This window comes from Vulpes lagopus, chromosome 8 (genome assembly GCF_018345385.1).
Source record: "Vulpes lagopus strain Blue_001 chromosome 8, ASM1834538v1, whole genome shotgun sequence".
Classification (NCBI taxonomy): domain Eukaryota; kingdom Metazoa; phylum Chordata; class Mammalia; order Carnivora; family Canidae; genus Vulpes; species Vulpes lagopus.
Window position 1 is genome coordinate 131503314 of NC_054831.1, and position 18520 is coordinate 131521833.

The 18520-nt window shown below is 57.0% G+C and overlaps 1 protein-coding gene across 5 annotated transcripts in view; it reads right to left on the bottom strand.

Annotated features, from left to right (window-relative positions):
• Positions 1-9755: 9755 nt before the first annotated feature.
• Positions 9756-18520, bottom strand: part of KAZN (kazrin, periplakin interacting protein) — a 785323-nt gene continuing 776558 nt past the window's right edge. For all 5 annotated transcript variants that reach the window (XM_041767723.1, XM_041767722.1, XM_041767724.1 and 2 more), the window contains 2 exons: positions 14844-14958; positions 9756-13220 (listed from right to left, as the gene is read on the bottom strand). In XM_041767723.1, the coding sequence (XP_041623657.1) occupies positions 13056-13220; positions 14844-14958 (280 nt within the window). In that variant the 3' untranslated portion in view covers positions 9756-13055. The remainder of the gene's footprint in view (positions 13221-14843; positions 14959-18520) is intronic.

Below are 18520 nucleotides of genomic sequence, written 5' to 3' on the forward strand. Positions count from 1 at the left end.
TCTCATTTTCCTGTGAAATGAGTGGTGCCTTTCTTCACTGGAAGGTTTTATTTTTTAAAATTCATTTAAAAAAAAAGATTTTATTTATTTATTCATGAGAGACACACAGAGAGAGACAGAGACACAGGCAGAGGGAGAAGTAGGCTCCCTGTGGGGAGCCCGATGTGGGACTCGATCCTGGACCCCGGGATCACACCCTGAGCCAAAGGCAGATGCTCAACTGCTGAGCCACCCAGGCACTCCCACCCCGAAGGTTTTAAATTAGATCTTGTCCCCTACACTGACTTAAGAGTTATTTCTCCCCTTCCAGGTGTGGAGTTCTACAGATCTGGAGCGTCTTCCACAGCATGGCTGCCTGGGGGAGGAAAAGGTATTTCCATCCTTATTTACCCAATGGCATCGCCAGTGACCATAGCACACTGAATGCTCCTGGTTGAAATATTCAAGAAGGCTTTATGAGAACTGGCCAGCCCGTTATGTTCCAGAGGTGCCTTCATAGGTGTGTAAACTGGAAATCAAATCTGCTTTCTTTCTTTCTTTCTTTCAAGATTTTTTATTCATTGGGGGGGGGGGCGGGGAGGGAAAGCACAAGCAGGGGCAGAGGCAAAGGGAGAGGGAGACACAGACCCCACTGAGCGGGAAGCCTGATGTGGGACTCGATCCCACGACCCGGAGATCATGACCTGAGCCGAAGGCAGATGCTTAACCATCTGAGCCACCCAGGCGCCCCTCAAATCTGTTTTCTTTTAGCACCAATGTTATTAAGGCCCAGGTGGTTTTCCAAGCTAGCCAGCAGATATCTGTTCAACTTGTATGAAGAATTGTTGAACTATATGAATAACTTTGCATGTATATTATTACTTACCTAAGATTATAGATGGAAAAAACAAAAACTGGTTCCAGAGTTAAGAGACTTCGTATCATTTCGTTCGTATCGTTAGAAAAATATTTACATCTCCCTCTTAAGCTGTATGTTTTGGGTTTGTAGGACATTTCTGTCTTCCAAGTCTATATTATTTCCTGAATAATATCAGTACAGCAAATGGGTGGTGTGTGATAAAACACATTTGTCAGGTGGCAGTGGGGAGGGGCAGTCCCGATAACGACAATCCCCGTGGTTGACATACATAATTGAGCCTGCAGTCCATGCCCCCAACTGGACCCCCTTAGCTGAGCCCTGGGGGGCAGTCAGGACAGCCCTGCTGTCCATACGTAGCTCAGCGGCCCCATGTCCCACGTGGTATAAACACTAATTACTGGGGCCCCACTTCTTAAGAGGAGCCAGGAGGGCAGTGGGATGGGCCTCTGAAGAGTAGACACCTCTGGGCAAAGGCAGCGCTCGGGGTGGGGCGGGGGTGGTGGGGGTTGTTCCTGGGGCGGACACCCTCCCTCCCCGCCCCCTGGTGAATGCAGTCCAGCTGAAGCACCAAGCTCAGGGTCAGTCTAGCAGAGGTTCTAATGGGAACTTCACCGTCTTTTCTAGAATCCCCAATCTGTCGGGGCTGGAGGGGCTGCATTGCCCAGATGCTTTCGTTTCTGGATGAGAAACGGGGACCCGTGAGGGCTGTGGCTCCCAGGCTGGGGGGATCACACAGAGGCTCGACCCGTATTCTGATTTGTCCTAAACCCAGCTTCCAGATTTTGTCTGTCCCACTGAAGAGGTGTTTTCACCTTCCGTGGGGGAAACAAAGACAAAAGACACTTCTCCATCAAGAGCCACCCTCTCTGGGGTGCAGGGAGGGGCACAGACCGTAAAGGGAAGCTGCCCATGGAGGCTGTGCCTGCTGGGTGGGGATCCCTGGATGATCTGCGCTGCTCAGCTCCTTCTCGCGTGGAGCTGGATTGGGCGGCCAAGGGGTGTAGGTTCTTGCCATCTAGTGGTGGCTGGTGCGACTGGGAGCTACAGTGGCTCAAGACCGGTCTAGACCAGACTTGGTTATCCCCGGGCCCTCCATCCCAGGTCCTGGATGTGCCTCAGGTTCACCCAAAGAGGTTTTAAAAAATATGAATGTTCTACCCCACACCTGCTGCACCAGAAACTCCGAGGCCTGGAAATCAGTTTAGCTTTAGAATATAGATCCCCTCTAAAGGGGGATCTATAGGATCCACCTCTAAACTACTAGGATTGGGATAGGATTTGGGAATCCAATTCTTTTTTTTTTTTTTAAAGATTTTATTTATTTACCCATGAGAGACACAGAGAGAGGCAGAGACACAGGCAGAGGGAGAAGCAGGCTCCATGTAGGGAGCGTCATGCCCTGAGCCGAAGGCAGACGCTCAAGCACTGAGCCACCCAGGTGCTCCTGGGAATCCAAATTCTTAACAAGACTTCTCTACCAACTCCCATGGGCAACTTGACTTCAACACCATTGACTCAGCTGGCTGCAGGTTAGAGACAACCGTGGGATATGGATTTTTAAAAACTCTGATGCTGTATTTGGTCATCTTACTAGAAGCATAATGCCTGCGTTGGAGAGGATAAAACATAGTGGTTACTTCAATATCTGGGTTCGAGTCCTGCTTTTGTTGCTCCCAATCGTGTAACCATGGGCCCATGTCTAAGCTTCTTCCTGCTTCTGTAAAGTAGGAGATAAGAGTACGTGTCTGTCAGGGTTGTTTCAAGGGCTCAGCGAGATCATGTGCGAAACACTTAGCACAGGGCCTGGCCCCTAGGAAGAACAGTCCCCCTGCTCAGATCTACTGGGGGCACCGAGTGTGATCACGGGAACATATTTATAAGAGGAATGTCCCGAGGAGGAGGGGATGGAAGAGCTGAGGGACCTGGGGGAGGCTTAAGGGTCTCTAAGTTGGGGGTATTTGGGGAGCAAGGCATGTGCTGCGTGGAAATGCCAGGTCAGGCTCTGGCGTGCAGGAGGGAATAGGGATCAGGAGGCGGCAGGTGTGAGCCGACCCCTTGGCAGCCCCGGAGCTAGGAAGGGTACGGACTAGCCGGCGGGTGGGGAGCCTGCTGCCGCGGACCCTGCGGGCGGATGCGAATGAGAGGAAGCGGGTTCCAACGTGCGGCTTGCACCCCTCAGAGGGTCGTGGGGGACTCGAGGACAAGCCTCTGCCACAATAGCCGTGTGTGTGCTTGCGTATACACTTGGCACACACGTGTACGCGTACTCGGTAGGCGCATGCACGCACCTGTGCGCCTACGTTTACGTGTTAGAGCACATAAGGCCGGCGTCTTGGACCTGCGGCCTCACAAAAGCTCCAAGCGACATCAGGCCGGAGCCAAATTTAAAATAGACACGTCGTAGGTGTTAGGGACTGGATGCTGGTTCCCTCTCACATTCCTAGGTTGGACCCTAACCCTCTGGGGACGCCGTTTGGAGGAGGCCCTCAGGGAGGTGACCAGGTCATGAGGGCGGGCCGTCATGGGCGGGCTGAGCACCCTTCTACGAGAGACCCCAGAGAGCCCCCTGACCCCCTGCCAGCCGGGGCGACGGGCACAATGAGCAGGGAGCGGACTGCAGCCCCTGGGAGGGGCCTCACCAGACCCCCTCTGATGGGCTCCCTGGTCTCGCCCTGCAGCCTCGGGAGCTGCGGGGAGTGACTTTCTGTGGTTTTCGAGCCCCCCTGCCCGGGGCACTTGTTACAGCAGCCGGCGGCACGGAGACACCGGGTCTGTATTTGGGGGGCGGGTTCGTGGCCGCGGCAGAAATAGGGTGGTCTTGGGGAATCCAGCCACCGAGGAGCTTTCTGCGTGGATTTGAAGATTGACCTCGATGATGCTGTGGGTTGCTTTTTTCCACAAATGCAGTCTGCACCCCACGCCCCCACCCTGCCAACCCCAGGAGCCAGCCAATTCGAGGTTCACCGAGTTAAGTGGCCAAGAAACCAGAGCCACGGCTGGTCCAGAGAGGGAGGGAGCAAGAGAACCTCCCTCGTGGCGCCTCGCCCACCTACCCACCCCCCCCCCCCGACCCCCGGGCCTCTCTGTTGTCTTTTCCCCTTGCCTGTGTGATTTTTTTTTTTTTCCCTCCTCACACTAGCTTCCATGTTAGGTACTTTTTTTTATCCATCACTTGAGGCCAGAGAGTGGTCCCCAGCTCTCCCGCGGGCGGTGCTGCCTCGGTGGGGTTCCCGGTGGATCCCTGCTCCGGATGTTCTGGGCTCAGTGTTGTCGGGGATACTGGCTCCATCCTCTTGGCTCTGGACCGACCTCTAGGGTGAGCTAGAGCCGGAGTGGTCCTGCTTGGCCGGAGCAGAGTGGCACGGAAACCCCATCAGGAAACCGAGAGACGTGTGACATCCTGTGGGGTGTCCCTAGATGGTGGCTGCATGGTGGCAAGGAGACACAGGGCAGCACTGTCCCCAAAAATGCAATGTCACAGGCTCAAGGGAGCGTGTCTCTAGCTAGGAGGATCAGGTCAGGTAAGAAAAAAAAAGGAATTTAACATCATTTCATCCTTCCGTGTTGTCCTGTGTAATGCAGGGAGAGTGTTTGAAATGCGGGGTGAGGCTGTGTGTGCACATGTGTGTGTGTGTGTGCACGGGTGAGGGCCTGGAGGAATTAGGAGAAGGGACGGGGCACTTCGGGGTCAAGCCCGGGGACAGCGTGTAGCTTAACGGAGGCTCTTCTTGGGTCAGGAGACCCAATTCCCGCTGATTTAAGCAGGGAGTGTGTGTTTCGGGGGGAGTGTTATGGGCTGAATTATGCGCCCCCCCCCAAATGTACATGTTGCAGGCCTTACCCTCAGGACCTCACAATGGACTGTGCTTGGAAACAGGGTCTTCAAAGAAGTGATTAAGTCAAAACGAAGCCATTAGTGTGGGCCCTGATCCAGCATGATTGGTGTCTCTGTGAGAAGAGGGACCCGGGGCACAGACAGGTGCAGAGGGAAGACGCGTGAGGACCCAGGGGGAAGACGGCCACCACACCCCCAAGGAAAGGGGCCTCGGAGGAAACCAACCCTGCTGACACCTCGATGGTGCATTTCTAGCCTCTAGAACCGTGAGAAATTAAATTTCGATTTTTAAGCCACGTTGTTATGGCAACCCTAGCAAACCAGTGCAGGGGGGCAGAGGCTGGCACCCCCAGGACTCAGGAAGCAGGGGTGGGTCTGCAGGGACAGGTTGGTCCGGGGAATGCAACCGTCTTGTACTGTGGCCCTGGGTCGGTCCCATTCCCTGGGCTGTCCGGGTGTGGGAGGGACGTGGCAGCCCGTAACTCTGGGGCCCATCTTACAGCCCAAGACCCGAAAAGTCCCTATTTTGGACCATCTGGGTAAGCATGCGGACTTGCCCTCTCAGATCTCAGGGCCATTTGCATCGCCTGGGGGCCGCGGGGCTGGACTCCCTGCAGCCGGATCCCAAGACCTCCCTGAAGGCAGGGATGGGGTTGCGGGGGGGCGGGGGGGTTGGGGTGCGGGCAGCAGGGGCAGGAGGAGACCAGGGTCGCCCCACCCCTGAGAAGTGAGGGCAGAGCTCTCTCCCCAGGCGGGCAGAGGAGGGGAAAGCATGCTCCGCGCGGACGGGAAGGGAACTGGCCGCAGGCCCCACAGCCTGTCTGTGCTGAGCCTGGGGGGCCGGTCAGCCCGGGGTGGGGCTGGGGGGGGGTCGGGCTCCCAGCAGAGTTGGAAGGGGGAGGCCACTCTCAGGCTCCGTCTAATTTGCCGGGAGGTCTAGGGCAAGCATCCAAAACCCATGCTCCTTCCCTATCGTTTTTGTTTGTTTGTGTTTTAATAAAATGGGGGTGGTGGGGGTGTGGTGTGAGATTAGCTCCCATAGGAGCTCACTCAACCAGACCCTTCTCGCCCCTAAATTACTACCTTGTTTTAAGTCGGGAGCTCACGGGGCCGCCTTCAAACCTGTAATTTACAGAGCGATTTTCTGCCGAGTGGGTTGGGGTGGGGGGATGGAGCTCCCGATAACCTAGAACCTACTACGGAGGAAGTCTGCTCTGCCCTGGGAACATCTGGCTTTAGGGATTTTTTTAATTGTAAACAGCTGGGTGCCGGCGGCCAGCCTCAGGCCCTTGGTTCCGAGCCCAGACTCTGCCAAGAGCCATTTGGCTCCGCCCCTCCCACGTGCTCCTCCAGGACCCTGGGAGTCTATGTGACCGCTCCATGCCTCAGTTTCCCTATCTGTCAGATGAGAAAAGCCATGCCTCTCTGAAAGCCATGGTCATGTGCAGCTGTGACTCCCAACCGGGGCACTTCTGCCTCCCAGGGGACGTTTGGCGACGTCTGGGAGAATGTGGGAGTTGCCAGGCCTGGAGGGGGGGTGATGCCCGCATCTCCTGAGTAGAGGCCCTGATGCCGCTTAGGATCCTGCAGTGCACAGGGCAGGCCCCTGACAACGCGTGTCCCGAATGTCGATGGTGCCGAGGTCGGGAGACCCCGCGGTAAAAGGACAGGGCCAGTCGAGGCTGTCTGTTAGGTCTGACCTCTGGGTCCGACCTGGAACCCTTGAGTCTGTCTCTGGTGCTTCCGTGAGCTGCTGGGCGCCGGGACTCAAATTTCTTTCCTCCTGTGAATATCAGGGGGCTGCTCTCCCCTGGGGTCCATGCTTGCCCCACTGCTAGGGAGAGGAGACCTCTGTCCGGGAAGGAGGAAGCCTTTGGGCCACACGAAAGCACCCGTCTGCTGGAGTCCCCTAAGAGCCACTCATCTGCTCAGGACACGAGCCCCGGTGGGTGCTGCAGACCCCGTCCCACGGAGACTGTGCTAGAACTACCAGGTGAGAGCGTCTCTCTCGTGCAGGGCTTGCTCAGCTGGGAGGTTGTGTGTCTCGTGGTCACTTGCCAACAGTGGGGACAACCTGTCTGAGCATGGCCCTGATATAGAGAAAAGCAAAGCCAAGAGATGAAGGGCGATGAAGATCCTGAAAATATCATCTGACGCCCGGGATCCAGCCGCATCCAAAGCCAGTCACAGTCACAGTCATGGTCCCTGGGCTGTGCTTTCCGGACACCAGTCAGTACATTGCTTGGTACTTTTTAAATTTTTTAAAAAAGATTTTATTTATTTATTCATGAGAGACTTGCAGAGAGAGGCAGAGACCCAGGCAGAGGGAGAAGCAGGCTCCATGCAGGGAACCTGACGCAGGACTCGATCCCGGGACCCCAGGATCACGTCCTGGGTCGAAAGCAGATGCTCAACCACTGAGCCCCCCAGGTGTCCCCTGCTTTGTACTTTTAAGCCAGTTTCTGCAGTGAGTTTCTATCTCCGTTCACTGGCTCATACAGAAGTCCCACCTGCCCTAAAATCTTTTTCCCCCCAGTTATGTTTTTTTCTAGAGAGCCCGCAGCCGTGAGCTTCTGAATGAGGCCGTGTTTGGGTAATAAGCTAAGTTCCCTCTGGACGCTGTAGCAGCCTGAACTTTCTGCCTTGGTGGGAATGTGCTGGATCTGCCCAGCAGGCAGCCGGCAGCCCCAGGCAGCCACGGAGCGGAGCGCTTGAAATGTGCGGGGCGGGGTGGGGGGGCTGAGGAATGGAAGCTTAAATTTCACTTAATATTAATTAATCATTTAAACGGCCCCCTGTAGTCTGTGGCCACCTCTTGGATGGCACGGCTGCACTGCGTCTTGCATGTCTCCCTCCGTGAATTTAAATTTATTTGTTTTCTATCTGTTCACCTGTTCAACCCAAGTGCCTGTCGGACGCGGGACGGGGGGACGTGGTCCGGTCACAGGCGCCACATGAACGGCCTTAATGCAAAGCTGAAGCGCAGAACGTTTGGGAGGACGCCCGGGCTCCGTCCTCTGGGTCACAGACAGAGAGGGCGGACCAAGCAAGGCTTCTCCGGGAATCCACAGGTGCTCCCCCGAGGATCCCTTCTGGAAGGTGGGCCCACGTCGGGGAGGCACCCGGAGGGGCAGGGCCAGGCCGGGTGGGGTGTTTGCAGACGGACGCGCGTGCAGACGGTCCCCCACTCACCGTGTCTGTCTTCTCATCGGTAAAACGGAGATGCTAACGTACGTGCCTCTCGGGGCGGCTTCGGGGTGAAACGGGCCACGCGAGCCACGCGCTTAGCGGACGGTGGGCGGCTGGCGGGGACACACAGACCAAATCCCAGCTGCTCATTGTGTTTGAGAACTTGGCCCCCTCCCCTGGGGGGCCTGGTGAGGCTCAGAGACCCTCAGGGCAACCCAGGCTACCTCCCGCCGCGGAACCCTCCCGGGGAAGAAGCTCTGCGGGCCCCATCTAATCGGGAGTTTGGTGACGTTTCCTTCTAGGCTTTCCCCTTGCTCGTAGAAACCAGCAGTACATCTTTTGACCGGCCTGGCTTAACATAGACATCTCAGATTTCTACCTGGGGTCGTGAAAGAGGCACCTGATGCCTTGTTGGCCTCAAGCCAGCTCTGCCCGGACAGCCCCGGTGCCCCCTCCTGGGCCCACTGTGTCATTCTGTATCCCGAGGAGCCCAATTTGGCGATGAGTCAAAGGGAAAGAGGGACGCGTGCGCAGAAAGTGGGAGCTTCATGTCCAGTTAGGAAGCACTGCTTGCAATTGGGGGTGACCCAGATGGGCAGATGCCACCTGCCCCTCCAGCACTCGCAGGAGATGAGCCCCTCACTTCTTTCTCCCAGCCTGTTTTCAGCCCAATTTACTCTGGGACCTTTGCACATGCTGTCGTGGCGATCTAGAACCCTTTTCCCTTTCTCCTTCTGCGGCTGACCTCTCCTCCGTCCAGGCCTGTCCTCCTTCCGACCACATCAGATGCCCGTGTGGGAAGCCCTCCCACTAGACCTCCGCTCTCAAGGCTGGTCACAGTTACACTCTCACATTCTGGAGGAGTATTTGATTTGTGTCCCCTTTCCCCACCGGACTGGAAGGTCTCCAAGGGCAGATGCTGGGCAGGACTTAGTTCACCACCGTGTCCTCAGCATCTCTCTCGGTTCTGACTGCCTGGAACCTTCTTCCCCCGGGTCTTGGCGGGGCTGGGTCCTCAGAACTTAGGTCTCAGTTCAGAGGTGCTCTGGGAACCCCCATCCCTCCACCGCCCTGGCCACGGGCGAGCTTCTGCGAACCGGGAAGAGCCCTCACCAGGAGTGGGAGCCGCTGGCATCCTGGCCTCAGACGCCCAGCCTCCAGGGCTGGGAAAAAGAAATGTGCTCTGTGTGAGCCCCCCAGGCTGTGCTGTTTCGTCAGGGCAGCCCGAGCTCACTGAGGCCGGCACTGGAGAGCTGATCTGGGAAATCTGAAAACGAAAGAACCCCTTGGAGGGGCGTCTGGGGGGCTCAGCGGTGGAGCGTCAGCCTTCAGGGCCTCACCCTGGGGTCCTGGGATCGAGTCCCGTATCAGCTCCCTGCATGGAGCCTGCTTCCCCCTCTGCCTGTGTCTCTGCCTCTCTCTGTGTGTCTCTCATGAAAAAATAAATAAAACCTTGCAAAAAAAAAAAAAGAACCCCTGGAGGAGGGACGCAGAAAGCCACTGACGCTAAGGGAAGGGTCACTTACTGGACGCTTCCCTCCTGCCAGCAGGGGTCGGGCCCAGACTCTTCCAGCGGGACAGAGCGCATCTGAACTCCACTTTGAGTGATGCCACCTGGTGAGGTAGGTCCTACACTGGGAGGCAGGGGCGGGGGGGTGGTTGGAAGTGCCAGCTGGGCCGGAGGAGCCTGCGGTTGCGATGGGAGGCAGATGACCGAGTCTGAGCCCCTGCCTCGGGAATTCTTAGCTGTATGGAGCTGGGTGAGCCTCTTTGCCTCCCCAACCTCAGTTTCCCCACCTATGAAATGGGCCCATAATCCCCTCTCAAGGCGGCTGCTGGCAAAATGAAATGAGAACGCACGTCGCAAAAGGCTACCTGGTCAGCGGAGCTCTGCGCGGTAGTGTTTATTGTTACAGTGTTAAAATTCACTCCTGGGAAGACGCGGGGGCCGTGGCCCCGAGGAGAGAACCCAGACCGTCATCTCTGCTCGTGGATCACGGATTCCCTTCGCAGCCACGGACTCCGTCTGCGGGGGGCGGTTCCTCTCCCCCGCCAGCCGCTGCTGGCAACGCCGGCCTCAGAAGCCGCTGTGTCCCGGGCTCTTCTTGCCTCGCCACACAGCCGCCAGGAGCCCGTGGGAGCCTCGAAGAGCAGCGTGGAAAAGACGGTGCCACAAGGTGCGGCTTTGGACGGGACGGGGGCGGGCCAGGTGGGAGCAGTGGGGGCCCCCGCAAGTCACGTCCTGCCACACGCGGCCCTATTGAGGGGCCTCAGGATTGGGGGCCACTGTCCTGCCCGCCCCTCCGTGCTGGCCGCGCTCTGCAGACGCCCCTTTCCCTTCTCCTGCATCTGCTCCAGATGCTCGTGTGGCTCCTCCCGCCTCCTACAGCCTGAGCCCTGGGGACGGACACGCAGATTTCTGGGAGAAAGGCTCTGTGGGGCTAAGGAAGAGGGGGCCTCTCAGAAGTGTCTGGGGCAGAGCTGAGTCTGCCGGGCAGGTGCTTTCTGACGGCTCTGGCCCCCAGCTTCTCGGAGAGATGTGGGGTGCCTCCACCCCCTTCTGGGTCACCCCAACCTCTGGCACCAACTGCCTCTTTTTAAGGGGCTAGCACCCATGGGCGCAGGTGCCACCTCCCAAAGAAGCATATTCACATTTTCCCAGAAGCCCTGTCACCCCTTGAGGCCCCTTAGGGCCGAACATGGCAGGTCGCTGCTCTGCAGGTGGCCACCCTCCAGCCTTGGTCAATTAGCCACCCGAATCTCTCCACCAAGTCTGTCTGCACCCCGTGCTCTCCTTGCCCACCCTCAGAGCAGAGTTGACATTTAGGATTTTTTTTTTTTTCAGCAGACGAAGCTCCCGGGATCTGACCCTCTGTGGAGGTTGTTCACTCATCAACCAAGCTGTCCTCGTGTTGCAGAGCCAGCTCCACGCGCTCAGCTGGCCGCCAAGGATAGCAGCGGTGGGCAGGCGAGAAGGTGCCATCGGGGTAGCATTTGGACTGAAAGGTACTTTTGATGTCCACGTGGCCCCGGGCCTGTTGGCCGAATGCTGCAAATTTTGTTGTCCACTTGCCCATCTCATGCCCCGTGGGATTGAAGGGGGGGGATGCAAGCTTCATTTCCGACAACTCAGGTCAACGCTGGCTTCAAGCAATCAGAGCTGCACGCAGGCACCATGTGCCAGCCTTGCTCACCCCGTGGGAATCATTTCCTGCCTGGTTTGCTGCTTCCCAAGAGGCAGATCCAGGGGTCCCAGGTCACCGAGCCTGGACGCTGGCTTGGGAGTGACCTGTGTGCGGCATCAGGCTATGGGGGAGGGGGTTTACTCCCCCTGGCAGGCTGCAGGCTCTGCAGCCTGTGTGGCCGAATGGCATTAACATCCCGGGGTTTGGAACCCCAGCAAAGCCAAGTTAGACGCCAGAGCTTCACCCCTGAGGCCCTGGAATCAGAGATGCCACCCCAGGAGGCTACACATTCAGACAAGAGAGGGGCCGTCCACCTGCCGCCTGCTGGGCGCTCGGCTTCCAGTGGCAAGAAAAGCTGTGCTTATCTTAGGGTCAGAGTCGGGCGTTGGGGAGGAATCGTTCTCAGGTTCATCAGGCCTCGGTTTAGGCTTTTCCTGAGAGGAAACTGTTCCTTGGGTCGAAGAACCTGCGCTTTGGCGGGTCTCGGAGGCTGACACCTGTTCAAGTCTTGGAAATTCAGACCTGCCCTCGGCTCTTGTGCAAAAGGCTTCAACGCTGTGGTCCCGACAAATGATGTGCTCTGACGACCGAGGCGTCAGGAGAACCCCAATGCGTTTGTGCCCCCGAATCATCGCTCGGCGCGGACGTCAATGGACTCGAGCCTGAACACGTGGCTCAGATGGATTTTTCCACGGTCGTCCACGTGAACCTTTCTATCTCTCTCTTTGGTCAGGGCCCTACTGGGGGCTCTGGAGAGTCCGAACGTGAAGCAGTCCTCGTCCTCCTTTTGGCCCAACCAGTTGCGGGGAAACCGGTTCAAGGTCAATTCTGTGTCCCACACGGGAAACCGGACACTTCCTTCTGTCCCCGTACCTTCCCACCTGTCCCCAGAGAGGTTACAAAGCGTGTTACAGACATTAGCAAGTGTTAATGCTCACAGTGTCCCTGGAGGGGACCGGAAGGGTCGTAGATGAAGACGTTCAGGCACAGAGAGGTGAGGCCCCTGGGAAGGAGCCACGGAGCAGAACGGTGGCGGGGCCGGGAAGGGGCTGGGTTCTCTGCACCGCCTTCCTGACTTTGCCCTGCAAGGTTCGTCTCAGCGAGGGCACTGGCGAGCACACCTGTTTCAGGTGCCTGAGCCATCACCACAGAGGCTTGTTGGGTAAACAATGACAAGCACTTCCCTGCTCCCGATCCCAAACCCACTGTTGCACGTGGTTGCCACTGAGTCGATCACCCGTGCTGGCTCCTGTCCTCAGAACATCCTTCATCCTGACGACAGGAAGTCTGCATTTCCTGGAAATGTCGCTGCTAAGCCCCACCCGTGCAAGGATCACCCACCTGCCTCCACTCGCGGGAAGAGAAGGCAAATAGCTTTTCTACAGTCCACCCCCCGCGTGACACACAACTTTTAGGGGCTGGGAGGGAATGACCGTCTCACTGTGCATCCTCCCAATCCCAGTGGAGATTCAGGGACCCAAGTCAGAACCCGAGTTCCCCAGTCATGGGAGGAACGGAGCCAAAGCCAAGGGCTCACCCGGCCGGCCGGAGGGCTCCAGGTGCCCAGGGTCAGCCTCAGGCTTGGCTGGTGCCTCGCCCCGTCCCGGCGCTGGGCTCTGTGTGTCCGGCTGGAGTCCCACCTGCGCCTTCCAGGAGGGTGTTTTGGGGACCCCCTGGCCTCCTTCCACCTTGGCAGCTCAGCTCGAGGCCGCGGAGACCGCGTGGACTGCTCAACGGCTGACAGTCCCTCTGCGGGGGGGCCTGGGCTGCCGAGAGGCTGGGCTGACGGGTCCTTCCACGCAGCGGGAACAAGCAGGTGCCTCCTCGCCCCCTGGAGCCCCCGTGTGACGCTGCGCCAGTCTGCTGGGGTTCCGTCCGGGAGCAGAGGAGCATCCTCGGCCGCGGTCCCTATGTACAGAGTGGTGCCAGCCTCTGGCGACTCCCTCGGCGGGCGTGTCCGCGCTGGGCCTGGCGCGGCGTCCCTTCCTTACACATTGGTGACCTCGAGGCCATTGTAGCCTTCCAGACGGCACTGCTCCGGCCTGCCCTGGGGGTCATCGTCTCCACAGTCTTCATTTTGAAGAGAGCCGTAGTCGTCGTGAAAATCGGGGTCTTTGCTGCTGAAGCCCCTTCCTATCTTCCCCAGGGGGAGCTGAGGAGAGAGAAATGAGATGAACGGGCGAGGAGGAGAGGAAAGGGATGAGTGTTCTCGGACCTGGGGCATGTGGGGTCCCCCATTCTGACCGACGCGTGACCTTAAGCCCCTCGTCCAACCTCTCCGTGTTCCTCCTGTGAGATCTCATGCTCTGTCGCTCAGAGACCCGGAGAGGGTTTCACGAGTTAACGTCGGGGAGAGCTTCGTGTTCCCAACCGGAGGAACTGGACGGTTGCCGAGGGTGAGGACAAATAAGGTCTTTCTGATTGTCCTCAAGAGCCTCCCATCTCCCTCGCCAGCAGGCAGGAGAGTCAGGGACGGGTGTGATGGGGGAGAGGCCAGGGTGTTTGCACATGGGCCTGAAGTCTGACTGCGCCCCCGGGTCGGGAAGAAATGTTCTAGCACCTGCCGGGGTGGTGGAAAGAGCGTGGCTTTCGGAGACTCACAAGCCAGAGTTTGGACTCCTGCCCTGCCACCTCCCAGCTGCGTGACCCTGGAGGGATCACCTGCCCTCTCTGAGCCCCTGCTTTCTCAGCTTCGGAGTGGGAAGAGCACTTCCTTCCTCCCCGAGTTGTGGTCAAGAGCAGAAATCGGATCTGCACGGCGCCTGGCAAGGTGCTGGCAAAGGGCTCTCGCTGTCGTAGGACCAGGCTCCCGGTGCCTGTTTACCTCTTATTTTGAACATCCCTCTGTGACAATGATCCTGACAGCGCTTTGGAACCCTTTAGTTCCTTGACTGGTTTTGTTTCCAGACCAGGGGTTTCCCAACCTTTTGTCCAATGTTGCCACCTTCAAAAAGGAGCCTTTTTAGAGACGTTTCCCCCAATCACGCCCCCACCGTGAAATTTCCACACGGCAGATACACCGTGCTTCTCTTCACGTCCCGTACGTATACTGAGCCTCACACGTAGAGAGAGTGAGGGGTCTGTTCCCCTCCCCTCCCGCCCCGGCACCAACTTTCACCCGTACTCGAGACCACACGTTCTAGACGGAGGGCGCCGTGAGTGGGGGTGGGGGCTCAGTCAGGCTTGTCCCTGTTCATGCCTAGGGTGGTGCCCAAATATGTTTGCTGAACGAAGGAGAAGTTTTGGATTACCCGCCTCTCCCTCTGCGTCTACGCGCTTCCACCGAGGAGCCTGGGTCAGCCTGGGTCCACGCGAACAGGCGCAAACTGATGCACTTTCACAGACCAGAGCCTAACCTGCGGCTGTCGGCCGTCGGCTGGGTCCTTGGAGCTCAAGAGCTAAGTCAGTGGTTCTCGGAGTCTGGGCAGCTTGGCTGCCTGCAGGGTTCCCCGTCACCCCAGAGGCCCGTGGCTTCAGGAGGCCCAGATGGGCCCCAGAATCTGCTTGTTAAGCAACAGCCCAGGTGATTCTGATGCGGGCAGGTGAGACCTACTCTAAGCCTGCGGTGGGGGTGGACTGGGGGCTTAAGCATTACACAGGTCAACTGAAGGTGGCTTCCTCTCTCCTGGTCGCACCTGTGATCTGGCCCCCCCTCCCTCCTCATCCTCAGGCCAAGATTGGAGGTGGGAGGCAGCACCAAGGGCCCAGATGACAAAAAAAAAAAAAAGACCTTGCCCAGGTGCAAGACTCTCAGCCGAAGCCATCCGTAACTTACCCGGCCGGCCTTGTACTTGATGCCACTGCTGTTCTCCTCCTTGCCCGCCCGGGTGATGCTGGAAGCCCTCCCGGGGGGTGTTCCGAAACGCTCAGCCTCCCGGATGCCTGAGGAGCTGGGGAGAGACCCATTCTGAGTCAGCAGTGCGGGGGGGGGAGGGCCCAGGCGGCTTCCACCCCCCGGAGACACGCACACTCACACAGGTGACAGTGGCCTTAACTGCTGTGATCTGCTGCGTCCCTCCTGCGTGCCACCCCGTGCTGAGCACTGTATGAATGCAACCCTTACAACATCCCTGCATGACAGTTGGGGCAACGGGATGGGAGGGCTCAGGCAGGTTAAGCGACTTGCCCAGGGTTACCCAGATGCAAGTGGCCGAGCCGAGATCTGAACCCAAGTCTGTGAGACTCTGAGGTCTCCAGGGTGCTGCACACCTTGCCAGGAGAGGGGAGGCTTGATGGGAGAAGGCCCACATTTGAGCTAACTGGCACGACTGGAGAAGCATCAGCAAAATCCCCCTTACTTTGCATTTGAAATCTGTGTCCCCCACTCCACGAATTTGATGCCTGAAGTGACCCCGTTACTCCCTTCTCTGTGTTAAAGCATCAAGGGCTTCCGTTAGAATGGGACTGGGCAAGCGGCACCTGGCTGGCTAGCTGGTTTTGCAAATAAAGTTTTATTGGAACCCAGGCACGCCCATTGGTTCACATGTTGTGGAAGCCCGCTTTCTTCGGGGTGCTTTACGTTTGACACAGACCAGATGGTTCTCAGGTGCTCCCGTATTTACTGTCCAACCTTTTATAGATGAAATTTGCCTGTGAGGACACCAGTGCTGTGGAGGACGAAGCGGGGAGGACAGAGGGGCACGGGATGGCCCCCGCCACCACCATGCCAAAATCTCTCTCCTTCTTGCTTTTCCCACCGCAGCTGAAATCCCACCCCAGTTCCTCCTTTGGATTAAAATGGTGAAAACATCAATGCTTCAGGGAATAAGCCAAGCATTAGATGAAGGCCTTTGGAGGCTAGAAATGGCCTCTTGTGTACTTCTAGTCACATTGTCAGACCCTGAGGGGATGGAATGCTGAAAGGATGCGTTTTGATAAAGGTAGGCTCTGGAGGACCCGGCATCTCAGTGAGGTTTCTGGAGTCAATGTAGAGGGTATCCTGGACCCTAAAAAGCCATCATGGTGCAGGAGGGAAGGTCAGGAGTGGGAATCAGCCTTGGCTGCAGGCCCACCTGAGAGTTGAATCTGACCCGATCAAATGAGGATTTTTAAGGCCTGTGAGGTACAAGATGCTCTGCTCTGGTGGAGACGAAAGAGGTGGGGAAGGGAAGAGTATGAATGGCCACCTCCTGGGTGCTGGGTGTTAGCCAGGTCCTCACCCATGTGTGGTGCTTGAACCCTTCTGGAAACCTTGAGAAGGAGTGATTATCCCCATTTCAAGCTGAGCAGCTGAGGCTCAGAGGGGGGCAGGTTTCTTGCCTGAAATCACACAGATGGTGAAGATGGAGAAGCCAGAGGTGGAGCCCCAGAGGCCCTGCTGTGGCCCCTCAATACAAGGGACCACCATCAAATGGTCCGGGGCCTGGTCTCTAGGCTCACATTTCAGTAACTGCTAGGGGTTGGGTGGCAGGATGTCACCACACATCACCTAGGTATGGGTGCCCCAAAATCTCAGCATGCCCCTCCCACCCCCACTTGGAGCACCCCCACCCCCGACTCTGTGGCCTGGGGAGCCTGCCAGCCATGGAGGCAGGAGACATGGCAAGGCCTCTTATTCCATGTGCTGGACGGTGAAGCATGTCCAAGTTCACAGAGGAAAGGCTCCTCCCCGCTGTGATGCTAAGGAGGAAGCTGGAGCACAGCCCCGGAGAAGGGCGCCCTGGGCAACCAAATCCAGAGGAAAGTGCATCAAGGAGATGCTTTGGTCCTCGTGTGAGGTTGGGGGCCTGAGCAATTAGGTGCTGGGGGGGTCTGTGTCAGGTGCGCTGCGTACAGTTTGCCTCACTGAACCCTGCTAACGGAGCTGCCAGGAAGGGAAGGCTCCTGTTCCCGTATTACAGATGAGACACTGAGGTGCAGAGGCCTGGAATCACCCGCTTGTGTCTAACATATTAGAAAGCGGCACAGCCAGGATTTGAACCCACGTTCCAGCCATTTCCCTGTGGGGGGAGAAAGGGAGGCAGCAGTGGAGGTGCAGGTAGTGAGTTCAGAGTAATAATTGATAATCGTTGCACTGTTGGACACCTCACAGTGCCCAGGTCCTCTGCCAATTGCATTATGTGTCATTTCACCTTATCTTTCCATCAGGCTCCCCCAGCCTTGGGTTCAATCTGGGATGGAGTCCTGAGCTAGCCCTTGAGAGCTACTCAATAGTTAGGGATATTTCTCCATCTGAATCTTCCCACTCAATCAGGGCATTCTGGAAGGACTCACCCCAAAAAGCCAGCCCCACTTGCCTTGCCCCACCTCTCTCTGGAAAGCTGAAGTCAGCAACAGAAGGAGAGGAAGCAGGAGGGCAGTGGACAGGGCAGCTTCACTGCTTGGACCTCTGCAGAGATGTCCTGGGGCAAAGCCTGAAGAGCCTGGTTAATATAATCCCCAGCATGTGGTTAAACATCACCACAATATTTAACCACATGCCAGGGGATCACCATCTCCACTGGTGTTTTGTTTAGCTGGGGACTCTTGTACCAACAGGGGTGGTCTCTAAAATTTCTTAGGAACTCATAAAGTTCTGTTTCTCCCCAAGCTGACTGAAATTGCTCCCTCTGGCCTGTGTTCTCAGCAAAGTGCTCCAAAATGCGACACGGAGACCTGACACATGGACCACAGGCAGACACGTGTAAGAGAGCAGCACTGTGCGGAGGTAACAGTAGGGAGCCGTGCCTGGGGTCTGGGCTGGCACTGCCTCTCAAGACCCCGGCTGACCAGCTCAGACTCCTCATCTATAAAATGAAGAGGAGGACCGAGGAGTCCACTTTCCTCTTCCTTATCCTGATATTGGAAGGTAAAGGAATCCCTGGCCTGCCGACAACGTAAGAAGCCACCCTATTTGTGCCCCATGAGTGCTCACCCATGAATCCTAGATAGTCCTTGATGCACCTGTTACTTCAGGGGTGGTCAAGGGTTTAAACTAGGCACACGAATGCCTGCTAATGTTTAGCTAGCACTGCCCCTCCAAGGCTCAGAATATATTAAGGTCATTACAGGTCACATGGCTTCAGAAGGAAGGTTCAGGAAGGTGGATAATGCTTAGGAGAAAAGCCCTTTTTCTGCACTGTTGATTCATGGCTCATGGAATAGGGGGTTGTTGTCAAACACTGGTCTCTAAGAAGCTACCTCAAAATGTCCAAAATGTAGATTCCTGGGCTCTCCTAGAAGATCTTGGTCCTGTAGATCTGAGTAGGGCCAGGGGATCTGTATTTCACAAGAACACCAATGATTTTGTTGCAGGAGTTTGTGAACCTTATTTTGAGAACCCCTTGGATATTAGCCTGCCTATGGGGAAGAGCAGTTCAGGACTTTTGGATCATTGCTACCGATGCACAATTTCCCCCCCATGCCTCACTTTCTGTATAACATGGGTTGTGACCCAGCTGCTTCCTGAGGTTTCATGTGGTTTGGGGGTTCAACACTCAGAGTTCTGACTCAGAGAGTCTCAGATTCACATAT